The following is a 25,203-nucleotide window of genomic DNA, read 5'->3' as shown; positions in this document are numbered from 1 at the left end:
GACTGATGAACCATGATACCCAGGTCTACCGCCATTCAGATAATATTCTGCCTTTGTGTTTTTGCCACCAAAATGGATAACCTCACATTTATCCACATTATACTGCATCTGCCATGCATTTGCCCACTCACCTAACCTGTCCAGGTCACCCTGCAGCCTCTTAGCATCTTCCTCACAGCTCACACCACCACCCAGCTTAGTGTCATCTGCAAACATGGAGATATTACACTCAATTCCTTCATCTAAATCGGTAATGTATATTGTAAAGAGCTGGGGTCCCAGCACTGAGCCCTGCGGCACTCCACTAGTCACTGCCTGCCATTCTGAAAAGGACCCGTTTATCCCAACTCTCTGCTTCCTGTCTGCCAACCAGTTCTCTATCCACATCAGTACATTCCCCGCAATACCATGCGCTTTGATTTTGCACACCAATCTCTTGTGTGGGACCTTTTCAAAAGCCTTTTGAAAGTCCAAATACACCACATCCACTGGTTCTCTCTTGTCCACTCTACTAGTTACATCTTCAAAAAATTCCAGAAGATTCGTCAAGCATGATTTCCCTTTCATAAATCCATGCTGACATAGTCAGATCCTGTTACTGCTTTCCAAATGCACTGCTATTTCATCCTTAATGATTGATTATAACATTTTCCCCACTACTGATGTCAGGCTAACCGGTCTATAATTACCCGTTTACTCTCTCCCTCCTTTTTTTAAAAAAAAGTGGGGTTACATTAGCTACCCTGCAGACCATAGGAACTGATCCAGAGTTGATAGACTGTTGGAAAATGATCACCAATGCATCCAATATTTCTAGGGCCACTTCCTTAAGTACTCTGGGATGCAGACTATCAGGCCCCGGGGATTTATCGGCCTTCAATCCCATCAATTTCCCTAACACAATTTCCCACCTAATAAGGATTTCCTTCAGTTCCTCCTTCTCACTAGACCCAATGTCCCCTCGTACATTCGGAAGGTTATTTGTATCTTCCTTCGTGAAGACAGAACCGAAGTATTTGTTCAATTGGTCTGCCATTTCTTTCTTCCCCATTATAAATTTACCTGAATCCGACTGCAAGAGACCTAAGTTTGTCCTCACTAATCTTTTTCTCTTCACATATTTATAGAAGCTTTTGCAGTCAGTTTTTATGTTCCCTGCAACTTTCCTCTTGTACTCTATTTTCCCCCTCTTAATTATACCCTTTGTCTTCCTTTGTTGAATTCTAAATTTCTCCCAGTCCTCAGGTTTGTTGCCAAATTATATGCCCTCTTCCTTGGCTTTAACACTATCCTTAATTTCCCTTGTTAGCCATGGTTGAGCCACCTTCCCCGTTTTATTTTTACTCCAGACAGGGATGTGCAATTGCTGAAGTTCATCCATGTGATCTTTAAATGTTTGCCATTGCCAATCCACCGTCAACCCTTTAAGTATCCTTTGCCAGTCTATTCTAGTCCTGTATTGTCAAAGGTGTTGTGCTGTCTGCCTGTTCTGTCCTGTCACTTAATTAAAAATTCCACCAGACTATTCAAGTAACATTCCAACATAATTTTCTGAGTCAAACGTTCTTCTGTTATATGAAAAGAATCTAATATGTCAAGCACTGGCTCTCAATTGATAACAGAACAGGACCACAACATTCATTATGTATTTGCCTTCAGGTGGTGCATACTTTTCAGTACTAAATATACATTCTTCTGTTCTTTAGCTCTTTGATATATAATCACGATCTCTTGTCGCTCCTTCGCCCCGACCTCACCGCTCCTTCACCCCAACCCCGCCGCTCCTGCTGTGGCTGCCCACACTCCATCACTGACCTGGGTTATGGTGATATCCAATCCAGTCGCCCTCTTCACTGCCATCGCCCTCCTATACCGGCTCCCGCTGCTCCCTGGAGTGGTATGCTCCTTTTAAGGCCCCGACCTTCCGCAGATGTTCCTCGCAGGTCTATGCAGAGCGATGTGATCGAAGCCCAGGAGAGGCGTGAGTTCGGGGCCCAGGAGAGGCGTGAGTTCGGGGCCCAGGAGAGGCGTGGGCCCATGGGCAGCACGGGCCAGCCCACACTGCAATGTGTGCGCGCACTAGGTCCGTGCAGCAGAGCTGGTCTCCAGTTGTTTTGTTTAATCCTGGCCACTGGCCCAAGACCTAGCTCTCTCAAGCCCTTGTGGTGGCTGGTGTGCAGCGGCCACCACACATTAAAAAAATTCCACGCACAGGCATCTCCCACCCTTCAACATGTAGTTTGGGACCTGGAATATTAGGTCCTTCATTGAAACATCCTTGTTTGGCGTGGAAGCAAGTCATCCTCGATACAAGAGACCGCCTAAGAAGAAGATAGATCACGTTATTATAAATAGTAGTATAATTCTAATAGATAAATTACCATAGGAACATTATCAGACACCAGATTAAAGATATACATTGTACTCTGCCTTTTATCACAGAATCATACAGCACAGGAGGCCATTCAGCCCGTCGTACCTATGCTGTCTCTTTGAAAGAGCTATTGAATTTTTTTTTATTCGTTCATGGGTTGTGGGCATCGCTGGCAAGGCCAGCATTTATTGCCCATCCCTAATTGCCCTTGAATGTTCAAGTGGCTTGCTTGGTCATTTCAGAGGGGCAGTTAAGAGTCAACCACATTGCTGTGGGTCTGGAGTCACATATGGGCCAGACCGGGTAAGGACAGCAGATTTCCTGCCCTAAAAGACATTAGTCCCATTCCCTTGGTCGTTCCCACAACCCTGCAAAATGTTTTCCCCTTCAAGTGTTTAGCCAATTTCGTGAATGTAAATTCTTTCTTCTGATCCTCGAAAGGCCTTGAGGGGTGGGAATGAATGAATTGTGCCGAAGCCTACTAGACAGGGCAGTAGCAGCGTGCTCAACTGCCCTGTTGTAATTGGGATATCCTGACTCGGAACTGCGTGGTTGAGGAAAGCAGCAGTGTCGTTCAGCACTCCCGCACTGGGCAAATCAGCTGATTCCCAAATCTGCAGAAAACTGCAATCGGCCCTCCCCGGCAGCGCCAACTGGAACTCCACCCTTTCGATGCGGTGAAGGTTTTTCAGGTACTGTGTGCTATTAGGAGCGGAGAAAAAAAACGTTGGATAGGGCCGGGCCTTGCTTCCTTGGCATCCATAGCAGCAGCAATATGGGTCCACCATATGGTCAAGCTAGTTCAAAAGAAAACGCTTCTCAGTACATCGAGCAGCATTTACCTCTGTATTTATAGCATCGCTCCCTTGACTTTCTCCCCAAACAATGAAACTGCTTGACTAACATCGCACAGTTCTTCAAAGTGGGAGGACATCTCTATGCAACCTTGTAAATGTCAAGGTAAGAACGTCCAGATTATCGCTTTGCATGAAAAAAAAAGAGTTTGTGTATTTTTATCTTTCTCTGACGTTCAAAGTTGACACTTTGTTTCAATTATTCATCACATTGGCAAATGCGAGCCTCTTCTCACTCAGGTTGTGATGAAATGGTGAGATTGTTCCATTTAGTCACTCACATCACCAAACCCCTAAAAGTGTAATACGGGCATGTCATTTTGAACCTTAACTCTTTAAGGGCTGGAAATTCGGTTGAACGGTTCTTAAGGCGTTAATGTTAGGCAGTCGCCAAATTTAGCGCTGGAAAATGGTTAGCGATGGGAGCTGCAAAATTCAGTGTTTGCGCCCTGACAATGGAGTGGAGCACTAAGGGAAGCGTACCACACTTAGCTTAGGTCGCTAGGCCGGGTGAGCAACTGAACATCTCGAGCTAAAGAGCTGGCTTTGTAGTGCCCTAAGAGAGGCCTCCCTGCAAACAAAAGAATCCAAACAAAAAATATTCCTTATACATTACTCACCACAAATAAAGTTAAATTGCAGAAAAAAATATATATCAATCACACTTACCTCATGCAACCAATCCCTTCCCTTTGCGTCCCGGGACAGCTCTGTACGCCAGCTTTCTCTGGCGGGGTCACTACGGGGCACTTACGGGTGCAGCACAAACCAAATTTTGCTTCCGTGTCGATACTGGGGGCATTGCATGCCAGCGTTACGCTCCCAGGCGATACTCCTCAGCGCCGCCGATAACGGTGGACTGAATTTGTGAGCGGCGCGAATACCAGCGCTCGCGGCTGCAAACCCTTTAGCGCCCCTGTTCCGACCCTGTAGCGACCCTCGTGCGGGGTGCTGTCCAACCGAATTTCTCCCCCAAAACTTTAGTTATTACCAATCTATCACTGTCCATCTATTTAATTAAAAGTAATGATTTTAGCAGGTGGCTGACATGTCTGTACAGTGCTAGTCATGTTGATTGGTTCAAATTCACTAAAAAGCTGTCTCAATTAATTAATATCCATTCACAAAAGAAAACCCGATCACATACCTCAAAAAAATGAAATAAGAAAAACATAATGTGACACTGAGCCACATAAGGAGATATTAGGACAGGCTTGGGCAAAGAGGTGGGTTTTAAGGAGGAGAGAGAGGCGGAGAGGTTGAGGGAGGCAATTGCAGCGCTTAGGGCCTAGGCACATGAAGGCACGGCCGGCAATCATGGAGCGATTAAATTCGGGGATGTACGGAAGGCCAGAATTGGAGGAGCGCAGAGATCTCGGACAGCAAGGGTGAAGTTTATGTTTGGCTATCTCTATTTCTCAGCGCTAGACCTTTTTTATGGCACTGCTCCACATCAACCCCTACAAATAAAGTGACATGTACAAAGACAGTGACAGGCCCTCACAACAGAGAGGGTACAGAGGAGATTTACCAGGATGTTGTCTGGACTGGAGAATTTTAGCCATGGGGAAAGATTGGACAGGCTGGGTTTGTTTTCTCTGGAACAGAGGAGGCTTAAGGGAAATCTACTTGAGGTGTATAAAATTATGAGGGGCTTAGGTAGAGTTGATAGGAAGGACCTATTTCCCTTAGCAGGTGGATCAACAACCAGGGGGCACAGATTTAAAGTAATTGGTAGGAGGTTTAGAGGGGGTTTGAGGGGAAATGTTTTCATGCAGAGCGTGGTGGGGGTCTGGAACTCACTGCCTGAAAGGATGGTAGAGGCCAAAACCCTCACCACATTTAAAAACCTAGGACCAAGAGCTGGAAAGAGAGATTAGGCTGGATAGTTCTTTGTCGGCCGGTACGGACACAATGGACCGAAATGGCCTCCCTTCTGTGCTGTAAATGCCTATGATTCTATGATTCTAACACATGCCAACACCATTCTGCTTTTACTGGTAGCAGATGGGAGGCATTTCACTCCTCTCTTGACTGGTTCACATTTCCCACTGGAGCCACTTTCTTTCACATGCTCACAACTTGCTGCTCTCCCTGGAGAGGACCAGAACCAGGGGGAATGCCAGCCTCTAAACAAGCCCTCACCCTGATGGAGGAGAAAGCTTTTCAGATCCTTGGTGCAGGTAGCATGAGGAGCTTTGGGGATGGCAACGGCTGGAGGCCACGTATAAAAAGACTTGCATTTATAAAGCGTCATTCACGACCTCAGGACATCCAAAAATGCTTTACAACCAATGAATTGCTTTCGAAATGCAGTCACGGTTGTAATGTAGGAAATGCGGCAGCCAATTTGTGCACAGCTCCCACAAACAGCAATGTGATAATAACCAGATCATTTGTTTTATAGGTGTTGGTTGAGGGATAAATATTGGCCAGGACATTGGGGAGAATTCCCCTGCTGTTCTTCAAAATAGTGCCATTGGCTCTTTTACATCCACCGGGAGGCTAGACGGGGCCTCGGTTTAATGTCTCAGCTGAAAAACAGCACCTCCAACAGCGCAGCACTCCCTCAGCAATGCACTGGTGTGTCAGCCTAGATTATGTGCTCAAGTCTCAGGAGTGGGACTTAAGCCCACGATCTTCAGACAGGGTGTCTCCCCAATACTCTTACCTTTACTCTTTCCTCAAACAATCACACAGGGAACCTGGTGCTGCAGAGCATTGCCATCCTGTCATCTAACTTTCCTGTGCCGTGCTGACCCATGTCCCTATTCCCTTTATCTCGGCTTCTTCGGCAGCACCTCCCAAGCTCGTGACCACCACCACATGGCCGCAGGTAAAGGTGAACACCTGCACCTCTAAGTTGCCCTCCTCGTCACACACCCTCCGACTTGGACATAGATCGCTGTTCCTTCATCGTCGCTGGGCCAGAATCCTGGAACTCCCTCCCTCACAGCACTGCGGGTGCACGTAAACCAAGTGGACTGCAGTGGTTCAAGAAGAAAATTCACCACAATCTTCCTAGGGCAACTAGGGATGGGAAATAAATGGTAGCCTTCCCTAATCATCATCATCATAGGCAGTCCTTTGGAATCGAGGAAGACTTGCTTCCACTCTAGAAATTAGTCCTTAGGTGGCTGAACAGTCCAATACGAGAACCACAGTCCCCGTGACAGTTGGGACAGACATTCGTTGAGGGAAGGGGTGGGTGGGACAGGTTTGCCGCACACTCTTTCCGCTGTCTGCGCTTGATTTCTGCATTCACTCGGCGATGAGACTCGAGGTGCTCAGCGCCCTCCCAGATGCACTTCCTCCGCTTAGGGTGGTCTTTGGCCAGTGACTCCCAGGTGTCAGCCTTACCGTCGACGCCCACATCCGTGGTTGAATTTTTAAAGAGTCCAATGACTCTGATCCTGCAGCGGAAGCCCAAGGGGTTAGACAGGGGATGACCCTCCAGAAGAAACACTGGCGCTCACTCCATCCCCCGAAGCATCAACACAGAAACTGTCTGTCCATGTAGAGGTGGGAAGTGATGTGGGTGAGGAGAAAGATTGTTCAACTGTTGCCGGAACGCTTTGGTTGTAGATCGGTGTTGTGGAAGATCTTCCTGCGATGCAGGCTCCATTTGCTGTTCCTGGCAGGCACCTGGGCTGCCCTTGTGAAAGCCCCCAACAAAGCATCAGTGGGCAGATTGACAGAGAGAACGATGGCAAGTCCAGTGCCTTCATTTATGGTTACTGCTGTCCCTCCCCCGTCGAGCTGAGACAGTTAAATTCGACCTCGTGTCTCCTAGTTTTCTGCTTCCTCATTGGTTAAGAGCAGCTCAGAGGAGCAGTGCTGGCATCAAACTCTGGGCTTCAGCAAGGTGTCTTGGGACCTCAGAGCAGGGTCACTTTTTGGGGGAAGAGGGATTCTTGGGACCTTAGAGCAGAGACATATGGGCTATCCCAGGACCTTAGAGCAAGGCCACACTAAAAATCAGCTGATGATTAGTAAAAAAAATGATGATAAAGTTGGATGCTGCCTTGAAGGAATCTTTGCCTCATCCATGCCTTTGTTACCTCTAGACTTAACTATTCCAACACCCTCCTGGCTGGCCTCCCACATTCTACCCTACGTAAAATTGAGATCACCCAAAACTTGGCTGCCCATGGCCTAACTCGCACCAAGACTCGTTCACCCATCACCCCTGTGCTCGCTGACCCTGCATTGGCTCCCAGTTAAAAAGCAACGCCTCGATTTCAAAATTCTCATCCTTATTTTCAAATCTCTCCATGGCCTCGCTCCTCCCTATCTCTGTAACCTCATCCAGCCACCAACACCACCACCAACAACCACCCCACTCCCATACCAGGATGTCTGCGCTCCTCTAATTCTGCCCTCTTGAGCATCCTTGATTATAATCGCTCAACCATTGGTGGCCGTGCCTTCTGTTGCCCCAAGCTCTGGAACTCCCTGCCTAAATCTCTCCACTTCCTAAGACACTCCTTAAAACCTACCTCTTTGACCAAGCTTTTGGTTAGCTGCTCTAATTTATGTGGCTCAGTGTCAATTTTTTGTCTTATAACACTCGTAAAGTGCCTTGGGACATTTTACTACATTGAAGGCAATATATGTATAAATGCAAGTTGTTGTTGTTAAGGGCGCTATATAAATACAAGTAATTATTCTTTTGTCACTGTCAGCTGTGGCTCAGTGGGTAGCGCTCTCACCTCTGAGTCAGAAGGTTGTGGGTTCAAGTCTCATGCCAGGAACTTGTAGCACAAAAAATCTAAGCTGACACTCCAGTGCTGAGGGACTGCCGCACTGTCGGAGGTGCCGCCTTTCAGTTGAGTCGTTAAACCGAGACCTTGTCTGCCCTCTGAGGTGGACGTAAAAGATCCCCCATGGCACTATTTCAAAGAGGAGCAGGAGAGTTATCCCCAGTGTCTGGCCAATATTTATTCCTCAATCAACATAACAAAAAAAAAAAACAGATTATCTGGTCATTATCACATTGCTGACCCTGTCATACAGCACTGCCCCCCCCCCCCCGGGCGCTGTCATCAAAATCCACGGCGCGGCCTTGGACAACGTGAACCATTGTCCATACCTCGGGAGTCTACTATCAGCAAGGGGCAGACATTGACGACGAGGTCCAACGCAGCCTTCAGTTGCCTGAGGAAGCGTGATCGAAGACCAGGACCTCAAATCTGGCACCAAACTTTATGGTCTACAGGGCTGTAGTGATACCCACCCTCCTATATGGCTCAGAGATGTGGACCATATACAGTAGACACCTCAAAGCACTGGAGAAATATCACCAACGCTGCCTCTGCAAATCCACTGGTGGGACAGACGCACCAAAGTCAGTGTTCTCGGTCAGGCCAGCATCGAAGCACTGACCACACTCGACCAGCTGCGTTGGGCAGGCCACATCATCCGCATGCCTGACACGAGACTCCCAAAGCAAGCGCTCTATTCGGAACTCCTCCACGGCAAGCGAGCCCCAGGTGGGCAGAGGAAACGTTTCAAGGACACTCTCAAAGCCTCCTTGATAAAGTGCAACATCCCCACCGACACCTGGGAGTCCCTGGCCAACGACTACCCTAAGTGGAGGAAGAGCATCCGGGAGGGCGCTGAGCACCTCGAGTCTCGTCACCGAGAGCATACAGAAAACAAGTGCAGGCAGCGGAAAGAGCGTGCGGCAAACCAGACTCCCCACCGACCCTTTCCTTCAACGACTATCTGTCCTACCTGTGACAGAGACTGTAATTCCCGTATTGGACTGTTCAGTTACCCGAGAAGCAAGTCTTCCTCGATTTCGAGGGACTGCCTATGATGCTGCTGTTTGTGAGAACTTGCTTGTGCACAAATTGGCTGCTGCGTTTCCTACATTACAACAGTGACTACATGCCAAAAAGTACTTCATTGGCTGTAAAGCGCTTTGGGACGCCCGGTGGTTGTGAAAGGCGCTATATAAATCCAAGTGTTTCTTTTTATTTATGGAGATGGCCCTCCTTTAAATGCACAGTGAGAAAATAAACTTCATTAAATCATATTCAAGCCGTCATATGCAACTCAAGCTTGTATTAATCATGTGTAAAAAGAAACACACATTGCAAAAAAAAAATTTCTGGGAAGCTAAACAGTCCCTAAAAAAGACTGACATAAAACTAACCTCAGCAGAGGCAGCAGCCCATCAAATGGTCAGGGCGAGAATTTCTACCTCCCACTTGCGCCACCTTGTGGGTTAACCGGAGGATTACAAGCAACTTGTTTACCGCAAAAAGCAGATCAGACATCAAAGACGTGTGTGTTTTTATTTTGCAACATCAAAGTATAAACCCGCGTAATAAAACAAATTAGGCAATAATTCCGGAATAAGCCACAATAAATATCAAGATTTTGCAAATACAGAAAATTAAAGCCCGCAGTAAACATAGTTGAGAAATGAATTCATCTAAATGTCACTCAGATTGATTCATTGTCCGTGGATCTGGATTTGTTCACTTCTTAAGCCTATAATTACGATAGAATGGGTATGTTCAAAATGATACGGTGGAATTAACATTTAATGGTTTTCTATTAATCTTGTTAGTATTGCACAGCTGTAGCCCGAATTTCGCACGAGTTGTATTTGCTACTGTGAAATAATCACAACTCTTTTAAAGTAAACAGGCAAACATTAGATCAAGTGCCCCCCCCCCCCCCGATCTGGGGGACACTACAAACATTTCCAATGCCCTTTTTTTTGTATTTTTTGTTTTTTTTAAACTTTTTTTTGTGATTTTTTTTGGGCAATAAAACTATACATTTTTACAAGTGCCCCCTATAAAAGGGGAGGGGGACACTAAAAAACCCGGCAATTAAAACAAATTAAACTTTAAAATTGAAATTATCACACCTCTTTTTTTTTGTTACACTGCGAGATATTTAAAGAGCGCTGATATAGCATCTTTTTTTGTATGAAGACCTTGTTTAATCTAAACTGGCTGTTTGATGTTCAGCATGGAAAAGCCAATAACCACCTGTTGCTTACTTCACTGTATCCCGTTTATTTCTATTACTTTCCAGTGCACATGTATTAACATGGTAAGGTTTGCAGCCCGCAGTGTCCTCGCTGTAGCGGAAAGCGCGCGGAGTTTATTGCAAACCTTGCGAAATGCCAAGAACAGGTGAAGCCGCTCGCTGAAGCGTGTTTGTGTCATTTAACAGTATTCCTAGCGGATTTGGCGCCACTTACTGCGGAATTGCTCGCTCAGTGGCGTACCTCCCCAGATCTGTACCCCATACATATGTTGCCCGCACTCCCGTACAAGCACGGCGCCTACCGCTTTCCAACGATTGAGTAACCCTTCCATGGCAACAGGCGCACGGCGCCTAACACTCAAAGGACCGCAGGTAATTATTTTTTTAAATACACCAACCAGCTACAGAACCACAGTCACATTCAGTACAGAAGGAGGCCGTTCGGCCCATTGAACCTGTGCCGGCTCTTTGAAAGAGCTATCCAATTAGTTCCACTCCCTGCTCTTTCCCCATCGCCCTGCAAATTGAGTTTCATTTCAAGTATTTATCCAATTCTCCTTTGAAGGTGACGATTGAACCTCTCAGGCAGTGCATTCCAGATCTTAATTCGCCGGTACATTTTATGTCTCCTCCTCTCGTCTTTGGATCGTTTGCCAGTTATCTTAAACCTGTGTCCTCTGGCTACCGACCCTTATGCCGATAGGAACAGTTTCTCCTGAATTGCTTTATCAAACCCCCCATGAGCACGAGATAGAAATCAGATGTCAATGAACACACTTCTGATCATTCACTCTGGATAGGACACTGCCTTCCTCGGAGTATGGCGGCGTCTGTAAAATATTAACCAAGTCTGTGATCGATCCTCTCAAAGTAGATCGATTCTGAGATATCTTCAATTATAAATCGATTGATTTGAAATCACAGTACTGTTATACGATCTTAAAATCGATTTGTTAGTATTTGTATAGAAATGTCACTCCTGCTCCCCTAATGGGTCCGAAATAAAACACTTCAGCGTCGATTTCATTAACTTGAATACTTGAATTCATAAACATTCTACCAAAGAAAACAAGCAGTGGAGGCAGCTTGTGTTAATCATTCTTCTGATTTGGACCTCGTAAATAGTACACATGTACAAGTGGGTGGGCAAGCAAGCGCCCACTTGTATTGTGGTAAGGCACGGCTCTGAAGAATGTGGCCAATTCATCACATCACTGCTGTTCGATGGGATTATACTTGTTGGGGCGCATTTGCTGTACAATTTCTGCACTGATCACACATGTATCCTTTGTGCCATTGAAAGCCGTTGCCACTTAACCAACCCAGCAAAAAATAAATAAATTGATGGTTTAAAGCAGGTTCAATTGAACAGAGCATTCAAGCGATGAGCACGTCTAAGGAACACAAACGGGGTTTTTGCCAGCGGGCATAATATCAGGAGTCTGCGGCAACAGCTCTCAGATCTTACAATCTCTTTCATGTCTAGGATTCTGGCGCTGGTACCCTGTCACGATATCCCTAGACAGGCTTTTAAAAAACACAGTCCAAAAAATTAAACACTTGCATCAAATATTTGATCAGTGACCGTTTGGCATTAGTGACCTGACCCTGTACTGACAACACACAAATCAAGTCAGGAAAATCGAGAACGAACGAATTGCAGAGACTGGGTGAGAGTGTGACAATTGAGGACAGTTGTGAGTGAAGGATTGCAGCGTGATGTGCAACTATCAGCCTCCACTCCTGCACCTGATCAATAGACAGCTGGTGTTGGTCAATGCACCGAGACAACCACTTTCACAATTAACTGGAGCCTTTTCTAATAAAACCAGGAGACACTGGGTTACCGCATCAGACAGACAAACAAGAACCCAACAAAAGTGACCCCCCCTCCCTGCTTTTAAGAGGAGCACAACTGATAGAGAACGGAACCTGCTTTAATAGTGAATTAACTGAAGCAAGTGAATGTGTGATTTCATCTATTTTATTCGCATTCCTCGCCAAGTGGCTCTTGGCCCTGGTCGTGTCACTGGGAGGCTGCTCCAGCTACCAGTCCTCTTGGCAAGTGCAGTTGTCAGTTTCAAACAGTTGAAATCGACGCGAGAGACAATGTGAGGGAGGGGAAGAACTTGAGGGCCTTATCGGTGATTGGAGGAGCCAGCCGTCAGTAACGCCGGCCGTCGGCCGATTGGCGGAAAGGTGTGTTAGGGGCGGAGCTGCTGGCCCAGCCGGCGCGCTTTATATCTTTGTGAGAGAGCTGAGTGGTGTCAGAATCAGATGAGACACAGACCGCAACAGGGCAGGACATATATACACGCGTACCAAGTAACAACCAAAAAAAAGTTAACTGCTAACTCCGAACTAGTACCAGGTACAGCCGCTGGATGTCCAATCACACACTCGCTGCAAAAAACATTTGAACAGGTAACCAGGATTAAGATCAGTCTTTTCTTCCACCCAGTCACTGAGTTTGGGAACTTGCTGTCACTGATGCCACCAGATGCTTAAAATGTCTCTTGCAGCTACCACGCAAGTAAGGCAGATTTTTGGATTAATACAAAGCGTTTGAATGCTGTAATTGGGGTGTGTGTGTGTGTGTGTGTGTGTGTGGGGAGGGGAGGGCTGTATGATCGATATATATCCTCACATTTCTGCTGGGGGGGGAGGAGGAGGGTGGGGGGTGTGAGTGGAAAATGCAACCCCTCTTCTCTCGGGGGAAACGACCCTAGCGAGTGACGGCGAGTGTTGCATCAGTTCGCTGCAGTTCGACTACCGGCTTAACTGCACTGAGCGTTGAAAGTCAGCAATTCATTGCCCAGAATGTGAGTGTTCTAAATGCAATGCCTTTATGGCTGAGGGAGGGTGGAATGAGTTCAAAAGATGCCGCACGATTCATTTTGATTTGATTTGTTTTGTCTTTTTGAACCCGGTTTGTTTGTTTTATAAACAAAGTGTTGACAGGGGAATCCTAATTCAACCTTGTGTTTTATTTTCCTCCATACAAGAGCGGTAAAGTAGCTTCCCCCTCGCTCTCAGCTCGCCAGTCAGTTTACATGTTGAGACGGACGGAGCAGTGCTCGCGTTTTGGGCCGTCTCTGAGCTCTGATCAACCAACACAGAGAAAAATTGGCAGCTGAAATAGGAAGTTGGGAATTTTCAAGGGCGTTAATGGCAAAGTAATATTTTGAAAGTGGCATCACAGAATGGGAGGGGAAAGTCTGTCCCGCGGCTGAAATATTTTTGCACAACCGGTCTCGTCAATCCGAAGAGTTTTTTTTTTCTCCTCTGTTCTTACGAGTGAAGTGAGTCACTCGGGCAGCTTATTGCACACCGGGCAACTCGCCGTGTGAACGGGCAACAGCCGCTTAGACCGGGGCGCACGTGAATCAATACACTACAGCAACAGTTGGAGGGGTCTCCGCTAGTTCAGTGCATCGTGTAGTCTCTGTTCTCAAACCAACTCCCCACCCCAAGTTTTTTTTTGTAAAATTTAAAAAATATTTACATTGATGAATCGTTTTTTTAAAAAAAATAAGAATTCTATCTTCAGAATTCCGAGACAGCTGGGTTTGCCTGCCCAAATAATACTTGTGCGTGAGAGGGGGCTGCTGGTGCAAAAGTAGCAGCAAGGTACCCGGAATGGCCCCGGACCAGAAGTCGAAGCTGGGCGGTTGGATATGAGTCACCCGACGTTTCAACAACTCGTTCAGCCAAATCCACAACCCCAGACTAGGCCGTACACCTCCCAGTCTCATCCTCTGCCCCCCTACTTTCCAAACATGCCCCCATACCCCCCACCCTCCTACTCCCATACCCCCCACCCTCCTACTCCCATACCCCCCACCCTCCTACTCCCATACCCCCCACCCTCCTACTCTTAACCCACGCTCCTGCTCCATACCCTCCAGCCCATATCATTTGCTCTCTATCTTCCGACTCTCCACCGAGAACCTGCACTTTTATGCCCTTCATCCATTACCCTCTATGTTCCTATCCACCCTCGAACTTCCCGTTTCTTCCCCCTCTCTCAATTCCCCCTCTCTCAATTCCCCCTCTCTCAATTCCCCCTCCCTCCCCTGGTGTTCACCAGTACCCAGTACTGATGCTGCAGTTTGCTCGCAGGGCTGTGCGGAAGCCCTGTCATTGGTTCTGGTGCAACAAGTGCATGACAGCAAATCAGTGGCGTCAGCTGGGGAAGAGGCTACCCCCGAGCACCATCCGTGCTCAGTCCCACAGCTCGCGGTCCCTGCTTCTGTCCAGAGCCAGGCTCCGACCCGGGGGAGCTGAGATAACCATTGGGGAGCTGCGACAAGTGTTAGTCTTGCACGACGGGAAAGGGCACATCGGATTGGCGGAAAAGACACTGCCCTTTCTAGATTGTCATTTAACCTGCCGTTATAACACTGTGAACCTGAGTGCTTTTAGTGGTGTTCAGCTTCAGAGGCAGATAGGAACACAATGAAATATATGAGGAAACCAGCTTCCAAACGCACTCGATAGCATTCTACAATCTGCAATAAAGTGGACCGCTCAGAGGCAGCATGGTCAGGCAGTACTTTAGCATTGTATCTGCAACATCGTGTCAGCTGGCACACACAGGCTGACTAGTACTGATATTAAAATATTGGTAGGCTTTACCGAGTTCTGTATTCCGACAGAAATGCCTACGTTTGCTGTTTTAGCTCCATTTCCTTCTAGTTTTGCTGGTGGCCAGAGAGCCGTGTGATGAGTGCTTCACTGGGTGGCATGTTAACTCTTCCTTTCCACCACTTGTGTCCAGCAAGGTCCGAGCGCCGCCTTGTGAAGACGCTAATGGGGAAATAATGGCCGTGTTCAGCCGAGGCAAGGCTGGGGATGGAGGGCTAAACAGGAGTGCGAGAGAGCGATGTCACAGTGTGGGGAGAGAGCTGGGGGGGACGACAGAGAGCGAATGGAGACTGAGCTGGAATGCTCCGGGAAAGGCTTGCCAGTTGGGAAAGAATAGGGCGAGCGTATAGGCATGGAGATAGTAGGAGAAATATTGGGGGGGGAAAGCGGGTTTTTAAGAAATACCAACCAGGAAGTGGGCGCTGGAGAGATTCTAGATACTAGGAAGTGGGTTTGGGCAGAAGGGAGCGAGAAGGCTTGATGGCGCAGTGAATTGGCAGGGTGCCACTACTTGTGGAACCTGGAGTTTAAATCCAACTCAAACTGACCAGACTCCTGCTGATCCTGCAGCATGAACCTGCTCCGTTTTAATGCAGTGACCAGTAGGTACAGACCCACAACACACAGCCACCCATCATGTGCACGCAATGGGGAAGCTTACTGGGGAGACCATTTGGGACGACTGATGCAGAAAATGTCAAATTGCTTTGCCTGAAAGACTGCTGTTTGAGGGTCCGCTCTCCAGCTTACCTGTGATAAATTAGTGCCTGGAGATGGCAATGCAAACGGTAGCTGCCTCCAGAGCAGCCCAAAACATGTCCTATCCACAATATCTTCAACTCTGCATGATTAAAATCCTTTCTGCGCATGCTCCGGCTCGTCCCCCAATGCATCTGCATCTGGCCTCCAATGTTCAGGGACTGGAACTAAAGCCAAACACTACGGATGCTGCAATCTGAAATAAAAAAACACAATGCTGGAGACACTCAGCAGGTCAGGCAGCATCTGCAGAGAGAGAGAGAGAGAGAGAGTGTGAGTTAACATTTCAGGTCGATAACCCTTCGTCAGAACTGGAAAAAGTTGAGATGTAACAGGTTTTTAAGGAAGTGTAGCTGCAGCGAAAAGGGTGAAGGGGAGGAAAGAACAAAAGGGAAGGTCTGTGATATGGTTGGAAAACATTATAGAATTATGGAAAACCTGTTTCAGGGCTGTAACTCCTGCCTACTTTGGCCCGTTTTATTGAGCCGGCTTGCTTTGCATTGCAACTTCAATAGGTAGGCTCGTCATTGAGTGCACAGCCAGGTATTAATCGGAATCCATGTTACAGACGTGTGCTTAACTGAGTTAAGCAAAGTTCTACACCGATCACAATAGTGTACATTTAGCACAATGGAATTAACCCCTGCACAAAGCATTAGTATGGGAATGGGACACGCATCTCTTCATTCAAAATTCTGAAATGAACAGAAGTTTGTGCTCTCATCCTCTCTCATTTCCCACGTTACAACAATGACTACACTCCAAATGTACCTCATTTACTGTAACGCATTTTGGAGATGTCCGGTGGTTGTGAAAGGCGCTATATAAATGCAAATCTTAATTTTTTTTCCCCCCTGTTAATTCCCTCTTTCCATATTTGACGACTTTTCCTCTGCCGGTCTCATTCCCATATGCTTTTGCTCTCTTCCCTGATTGTGTCCCTAATATTTGTTGCATAAGGCAGTTGGTGTCATGGGTAAAACTCTGACGTGCAGAAGGGATTATCTGAAAGAAAGGAATGTGGGTACTGGTTAAAGGCTGTCGAGGTAGACAGGTGTATTGAGTGGAATGTAAGAAATCGTACCTGGCCTCCTCCCTGTTTCTAATGCACGCATCTCCAATTCTGTTTCCACTGGCAGGAGGGTTGGTAACTAGAGGAAACAGATTTAAGATAATTGGCAAAGAAATCCAGGGGGTAGGTGATTGTTTAACGCAGCAACTTATGATCTGGAATGCATGGAAAGGGTGGTGGAAGCCAATTCAATAGTAACTTTCAAAAGGTAATTGGAGAAATACTTTAAAAGAATGTACAGGGCAAGTGGGTGGGACTAATTGGGATAGCTCTTTCAAAGAACTGTGAGTTCCAACTGTATACCCAAGTACAAGGGGAATACCAAAGACTTGGTGCAGGTGGATCATTCCTCATGTCAGATGACTCAGTTCTTGGGGGAGGGAGGAGGAGGTTATAAAATAAATCTGCCAAGAAAGGGCAATGAGGGACATTAAATAAGTTTAAGATACAAGATGGACTAGGAAAGGCCAATCTTGAGCACTTCAAGTTAAAGCAGGAAGCAAAGAGTAATTAATACTTGGGTACGGTTAATGGTGGCAAAAACATCACATTGTATTTATATAGCACCTTTTGTGACCTCTGCATATCCCAAAGCACTTCAGTCAATTAAGTTATTTTGAAACGTTGTCCCTATTTTAAGGTTGGAAACGTGGCAGCCAATTGCATACAGCAATGTACCACAAACAACAATGGGATAAGTGACCTGATAAGCTGTTTGAGGGATAAATTTTGCCGATGACACGGGAAAACTCCCCGGCCCTTCTTTTGAATCTTGCCATGGGAACTTTTACATTCACCCAAGAGGGCAGATAGGAACTTGGTTTATCATCTCCTCTGAAAGACGGCACATCCGACAGACATTCTTGCTATTGAGGGAGTGCAGTGAAGGTTCACCAGACTGAGTCCTGGGATGGCAGGACTGACATGAAAAAAGATTGGATCGACTAGATTTGTATTCACTGGAATTTAGAAGAATGAGGGGGGATCTCATAGAGACATATAAAATTCTGATGGAATTGGACAGGTTAGATGCAGGAAGAATGTTCCCGATGTTGGGGAAGTCCAGAACCAGGGGTCACAGTCTAAGGATAAGGGGTGAGCCATTTAGGACAGAGATGAGGAGAAACTTCTTGACTCAGTTGTGAACCTGTGGAATTCTCTACCACAGAAAGTTGTTGAGGCCAGTTCGTTGGATATATTCAAAAGGGAGTTAGATGTGTCCCTTGTGGCTAAAGGGATCAAGGGGTATGGAGAGAAAGCAGGAATGGGGTACTGAAGTTGCATGATCAGCCATGATATTGAATGGTGGTGCAGGCTCGAAGGGCCGAATGGCCTATTCCTGCACCTACTTTCTATGTTTCTATTCCCTTTGTTCTGCACTGACGTGTCATCCTGGATTATGTATTCCAAGGCCCTGGCTTGGGGCTGGCAACCTTGGCCTTCTGACTCCGAGGTGAGAGTGCTGCCCACGGAGCCACGACTGATGATATGAATGTATCTGTAACTTCAGATAACATCTCCTCTGATATTAACAACTTGAAGTTCACACTGTTGGTGTAAAATATAATTTGAACCACTTCATATATTGCTTCCTTGTAGCATGCTCCGAGTTTGTATTATCCTCTCAACACATTGCCAGCTCGCTGTGCTGGTTGGATCCAGATTTGTCACTTCATTAGCGGTTGCACTCAGCCATATTTTGGTTTTAAAAATAAACTCTTGATGTGTGCAATTCGTACATATCTGTTTATACAAGGAAGCTCCTCTCTTTCTTTCTCTCCTTTTTTTTTCTCTCTCTCTTTAATTGTAAAACTTAGTTACCGTTTCCTCAATACTGATGCCTCTGAGAGGGAGGGGAGGGGAGGGGAGAAAAAGGTTAATGAAAGCAGCAAGAGGGTCTGTCTGAGTCGAGAGCCCAAAGTGATCATCTGTTCCACACACCACAATTTAAAACACTGCGGACCTAATGTGCTGAGATCTAAAATTAGTTGCATTACTGTATTTCATTGGTATTCTTTTCTTGTGGTTAGTTGTTTGGCAATCACAGTAAAATCATACACTTGTATAAACATCAACTGACTTATTTAACAATCTGCTGTGTAAAGCAGCATTACTTTTTACTAATACTCTGTCCAGTTGTGAACTGTGTTTATATATTAATAATTATGAACTGCTGAATATGCAACACATTCATGCTGCTAAACGCACATTGGAGTAGAACTAGATTTACCTATGTCTCCTCATAGGTCATTTCAAACTGAGAAATGAGAAAGCATTTTACTACGTCACTTGAATTGTTAGCTGCATATAATTAGACTGAGGTGCTTATTTATGCTTAAACTCACTATAATCTCGTGTAAGATAAAACGGAAGTGCCAGGTTCAAGCACTTTGAGAAACTGCATTTCACCAAGTCTGTACCACAGCCCAACTTGTAATACATTACTGGGTTTTGATGCTAAATCTGATCTAAGGTGACTCAATCGTTTTCAAGCCCAAAAGTTTAAAGGATCATGTGCATCCATTGCTACACAATGTTAATTGGATCACATTGATCCATTGCAACTAATGTCCTCATTTAACATGTGCTGCAATGGTTTTGACTGTCCTTGCATTGTTGTAACGGTACACAGTGTAATTTCCATTCTTCATCAATAAATCAGACTGGGACAAGAATTCTAATCTAAGTTAGTATTTTGATTATCAATATTTGGGCCTGATCTCTCTCCGCTGGAGGTTAATGTGCAAACCTTAATGAACCCTTTTAGTTTTCTTTACCATTTCATTACATTAACATTCATGAGCATGTTCAATAAATTACTTGGATGGTGTAAACTTTCTAAAGTTATTGTAGTGCTGTGATTTTATTTGATATTAAATGTGACTTTTTTGTTTCATTTAACAGATCATATTCTAATGAGTTCAAAATTACAGTAGATTCTTGGATAGCCAAGTGTTCATCTACGAAGGAGACATCTTGGTGGAACCAAGGATACCTGCGGAGATCTACTTTCACAGACGTAGTGTGTTCTTCGAGAGCGTTCAAAACTGTTTCTTCAAAGGCTGCTCCAGAAATTTTCGAGACTGTATCCCAAAGTAGAAACGCAGCAGTCCCAGGCGTTGGCAATGGGCAGCGTGCGTGCCAACCGCTACAGCATCGTGTCTTCAGAGGAAGACGGAATGAAACTGGCGACGATGGCAGTTGCCAATGGCTACGGCAATGGAAAAAGCAAAATACACACCAGGCAGCAGTGCCGGAGTAGGTTTGTGAAGAAAGATGGCCATTGCAACGTTCAGTTTGTAAATATGAGTGAGAAGGGGCAACGCTACCTGTCGGACATTTTCACCACATGTGTGGACATCCGCTGGCGATGGATGCTGGTCGTCTTCTGCCTGTCCTTCATCTTGTCCTGGCTGTTGTTTGGTTGCATGTTTTGGCTTATTGCACTGATGCATGGTGACTTGGACAAGAATAATTATAAAGGCGAGCATAAACCATGTGTATCCGAGGTCAAAAGCTTTACAGCTGCATTTCTATTCTCGATCGAGACCCAGACCACGATTGGGTACGGCTTCCGCTGCGTGACAGAAGAGTGCCCCATAGCCGTGTTCATAGTGGTCTTTCAGTCCATTGTGGGCTGCATCATTGATGCTTTCATCATTGGTGCTGTCATGGCAAAGATGGCCAAACCCAAAAAGAGGAATGAGACTCTAGTCTTCAGTAACAATGCTGTGATCGCTATGAGAGATGGCAAGCTCTGCTTAATGTGGCGAGTTGGAAACCTACGCAAAAGTCACCTGGTGGAGGCCCATGTACGGGCCCAGCTGCTTAAATCTAGAATAACACCAGAGGGTGAATACATACCCTTGGATCAAGTAGATGTCAATGTAGGCTTTGATAGTGGAATAGATAGAATATTCCTGGTGTCCCCTATTACAATAGTACATGAAATTGATGAAGACAGTCCTTTCTATGATTTGAGCAAACAGGATCTGGACAATGCAGACTTTGAAATAGTAGTGATTCTTGAAGGAATGGTGGAAGCTACAGCAATGACCACTCAGTGTCGCAGCTCGTATCTCGCCAGTGAAATTCTCTGGGGTCACCGATTTGAGCCCGTGCTCTTTGAGGAGAAGAACTACTACAAAGTTGACTATTCCCGATTTCACAAAACCTACGAGGTGCCTAACACACCTCTTTGTAGCGCCAGGGACTTGGCAGAAAAGAAATACATACTCTCCACACCCAACACCTTCTGCTATGAAAACGAGGTGGCCCTCATGAACAAAGACGACGATGAGAGTGAGAGTGGGACACCAGAGAGTCCGAGCATAGAGACACAAACTAACACGGACCATAATCAGGCCACTGTTCCATTAGAGCCCCGCCCGCTGAGGCGAGAATCTGAAATCTAACCCCTAAAAGTATCTTCTTTTTTTAAGAGTATCCGTCAAAGCATATATTGTGCTTAACTGTGCCTGGAACAGCAAGCCAAAAAGGGTACTGTTGAAGTTAGGCTTTGCTCAAAGAAACTGTTACACAGGCTCTTGTAGAGACAGACAGCAGGAAATCAGTTCTTTTTAAACAAAGCACGAATAATTTCTAACGTGATGAGGAGGCACATAATACTGTATGGCATACATAAAACGTATGGCAAAACTTGAACTTGCAGGAAAGACTGGATGGATGTAAGTTAACCTGAACATTATCTACGCCAAACAAGATGGCTTTCAATAGAAACTTGTAGACCTAAGAGGTTTCATCTGCTCTGAATGGTTTAACTAAATACCTGAAAGAACAGTGACCATTACAGAATGATTTCATAGACAAAGGTCTTGCTGTTAATAAGTGAAGCTGCAGCTTAAATATTTATTTTATAGGTTTTCTTTTGATTTATTGTGAACAAAAATCAGTATTTATGATTCCTGTGTTTTTTTTTTAATACCATCAATTAGAACTTGGTTTGGTTTTTGTTTTTTTTCCTGCTAGTTCTTTTAAAATTGACCTATTTTAGTTTCCAAAGAATGGGCTGACTTTGTTCTCGATAGTAGTGATCCATGTACAAATACTTTGACTGCCACACTGACTCTGAAGTTCATGGTTCCACTAATAATCAGAAAGTAGATTAAGATATCTTTGGCCATTGTTGTCACACGATAAGGTTGTCATGTTCCAAAACCATGGAAGGAAGTAAATCTCAGTCACGTTGAACTAATGACAAAAGGCAAGCATGGCTGGCTATCCCACTACCATAGATGTTGAGATGCTTCCCCTCCCCACCACCATCTTAATGCAAGAAAGTTCAGCTCTAAAAGCTGACACTTTGAGTTTGCCAAGAACATTTTTACATTTTTAAACAATTAAGAGAATCGTTTCATCTTTCTCATTCATCAGCCTCTTGCCCCAGTTATCGGTGCAGGTGCTGTGATTTGAGTGTGACAAGATAGTGGAAAGTCATTCCTCCACCTTGCCTGCCCTGTCACCCAACCCCCACACAAGATGGAATGGCTCTCTTGAAACACTGTGGTTGATGGTAAATGAGACCTGGTTGTTAGTGGTAATAAGATAGTACTGGCCTGAGACTTGAAACTTGAGCCATGTTGGCTGGGAGTCCAGCAATTAACCAACGGAGTACCATAGCCATGTGTACTAACCAAACCTGAGCCGCACTGCTGGATTTCTGAATGTTATGTAGGATGATTTGCTGCAGTAAACTAGCTCCCATCAGAGTGAAGTAGAAGCAGCCCACCCAGTGAGCAAGCTCCATGGTACTGGCCCTCAATCCTTTTTGAAGGATCTGTGGCTTATATGACCTGCTCATCTAAATGAAGCTATGGAGAGGTCCGATTTAGATTTTAAAATGTCAAGATATTGTTTATGGAAAATTCCTAAAGGTTTTAAACTCAAGTTTTCCATTGCATGCTCTTTGAAAGAGGGCTCCCCTATTTCTTGATATTTTCTTTTTGACACCTGTTCATCTGAATTGGCTATCATTGATGTCACTACACTAGTTCAAGTCTGTTTCCCTACATTCCAGAACAGTTTTTTTTGAGAAAGAAGACTGTTACAGCTGTGTCAACATACTTGGACCAATCTCTCAAGTATTCACAGGCCCTTTACTTATAGTTAGTCCCTGCAACAGATATGTCAGAATAACTTTAGGTCCACAACAAAATTTCAGCAGAATTCGCTAAGTTAACTTCAGGCCAGCTCAATAGTGAAGAGTCACTGCACTTTCTGGTATTAACTCTTTGAATATCATTTGCTTGGTAACATGCACAGTAAAAAATCTTTTAATGTCATTCATTTTTTTTTTAAAGCTGAATATTAAGGGCATTGGAAGTGAGAACATTTCTTTTTATTACCAGTATTCTTTGGGGGAGTAAAAGTTAGAAATACTCGACATTTTGAGTTTGTGGTTAAAAAGTTACTGACATTCTGAGAGCAGACATTAAAGTGGAGTCTGCACATGTACCAACTGAAAGTGGTCTTGCCATGTCTGACTATAGCTTTGTTGGCAAACAGACTCCCAAGGGACTTCAAATTGCCTTTTTAGGAACATGGCAGCTTTCACTGTACTATAAGTGGTATCGGTCCTATAGAAATGAAGAATGGTGAACAATTTATATTATGGTTTCGAGCCAGTAATGGGCTAGGGGCAGGGAGGGGTGGGGGGGCGGGGGGGGGGGTTGAAGTACACACAAATGACTGATTTAAATGAGTACAGAGAACATACGCACAAGGCAACTTGAAAATGGATGCCATTGGTCAGTATAAAAATTGCAAAAATACTGCACATGCTGCTAAAACTGCATCCCTCAGTTCCTCAGAATGGAATTTCAACCAAAGAGTATTTAAACCAGCAAATTAAGCAATGGGAAAAGAGCAGGACGCCAAGGAGCTGGCTTGCACCACTTTGGACTCGGCCTGCAAAATGCTGCCATTTCACTGAAGAGAATTTTAGCACATTTAAAAATTAAAAACATTAAAAAAAAACGTTCTTGAATACTTCAGGTCTCAATTGCCTGACGCATATATTTATCAGGAAAAAGAAACAGCATTTTTACAAAAAAAAACTCTTGCAATATATATAGTTTTAAAAAAATGTACAGTTTATAAAAGTTTAACAAATATTTTCATATTTAAAGCCAAATGTAAATAGATTCAAAGTAAGATGCCACAGGAGGATTAAAACTGGCAATTCAGTACCTTGTATCAACCAGTAGAACCTAGATGCTGCAGGTTAGCGTGGGTCACTTGATTTTAATTGTTCAAGCTTAATAGGGTTTGTTACAACTATGAACTTTTCATTATTTATTATTTAAGCATGACGTAACATTAAAATTCATAGAATATCTTGATGGCATTTAAAAAAAATAAATAAAATAAAACTGGTTAGAATTTGGAATGTTGCAATCTTGTCTCGATGTGACAAGCTAGTTTAGCTCTCATGCACTCTTTGTACGAAATATTTCTACTATTTTTGGCCTTCCTACAAGGCATGTTGGGATAACAAAATTGTGAAGTACTGTAATGTCTATAAAAAAAAAATATAGCTGCTCTCGACCATTTAAATTATTTAATGCTGCATGGTGGTCACTTCTCAGCCAGTAAGATTTGTTGTCTTATGAACTCCTTAGCTTTCCCTAGAAACACTTGCAGCTTGAACAATCTAGGTTTTTGACGATGTTCTTGATTTCATTGTACTTGTACCATTTTTGCAGCCTTTTTGTATCAATGTCTTCCTACTGTACTGCACAGAACCACCAATTGTACAGATTTTTTAAAATGTATGTCTTATTTTATGGTTGAAATAAATTTTTTGTGAAATATTACGCACGATTGACTTGTATGTTTTAACACGATCGCTCCATGTCCTCAGCCATTCACAGAATTCCCAAACTTTTCCTGTAGACCAAACCTACTTACCTTTTTAATTAAAAAAAAATTAAAATATTCTGTAGATTTTCCCTGTAAACACTATAAAATGGAAAATAAAACCACACAATAGAAATGACGACAATAAGTTGCATTTATCAAAAGTGCTTCAGAGATAATCAGAAAATGTGTCACTGGGGGGGAAAAAAAAGTAAGCTGTATCCCAGTGCCTTAGTTCAACACATGATTCATTGGTTCATTTATCTGAACAGGACACATGACTGAAAGGTTGGCTTTTGGGGACCATGGTTACTCATTGAACCTATGGCCTGAGACATCTCCAACCACACCACCTCCCAATTGCCAGGACTGGTAAAGCCCACATAGAGTAAAGAGACTGATTTGAACTTGTTTTATACTCCAGATTTATTCATTTGCCTATGGGGGTACTTTGTGGATACCAAATTGACTTGAGGCCGAGTCAGCAACTCTGAATTTGGCCACTGCACAGTGAGCAGGCTGAAGGGGCCATATGGCTTACTGCTCCTATTTCTAATTATGACTCGAATGAAAAGACAGCCATCTCTTTTTTTTTTTTGAAGATTTCT

At 44.7% G+C, this 25,203-nt stretch overlaps 1 protein-coding gene across 2 annotated transcripts; it reads left to right on the top strand.

Annotated features, from left to right (window-relative positions):
• The first annotated feature begins 12,523 nt into the window (after window positions 1-12,523).
• Window positions 12,524-23,365, top strand: LOC139226767 (inward rectifier potassium channel 2). Of its 2 annotated transcripts, none has more exons than XM_070857761.1 (2): window positions 12,524-12,663; window positions 19,622-23,365. In XM_070857761.1, the coding sequence occupies exon 2, from the start codon at window positions 19,843-19,845 to the stop codon at window positions 21,130-21,132; it is 1,290 nt and encodes a 429-aa protein (XP_070713862.1). In that variant the 5' UTR covers window positions 12,524-12,663; window positions 19,622-19,842; the 3' UTR covers window positions 21,133-23,365. The 2 variants fall into 2 exon arrangements, with proteins under 2 accessions (XP_070713862.1, XP_070713861.1); XM_070857760.1 differs by having other exon boundaries at window positions 12,524-12,772.
• The last annotated feature ends 1,838 nt before the right edge of the window (window positions 23,366-25,203 follow it).

This window comes from Pristiophorus japonicus, chromosome 16 (assembly GCF_044704955.1).
Source record: "Pristiophorus japonicus isolate sPriJap1 chromosome 16, sPriJap1.hap1, whole genome shotgun sequence".
Taxonomy (NCBI): domain Eukaryota; kingdom Metazoa; phylum Chordata; class Chondrichthyes; family Pristiophoridae; genus Pristiophorus; species Pristiophorus japonicus.
This window is presented reverse-complemented; position numbering and strand designations above follow the sequence as displayed.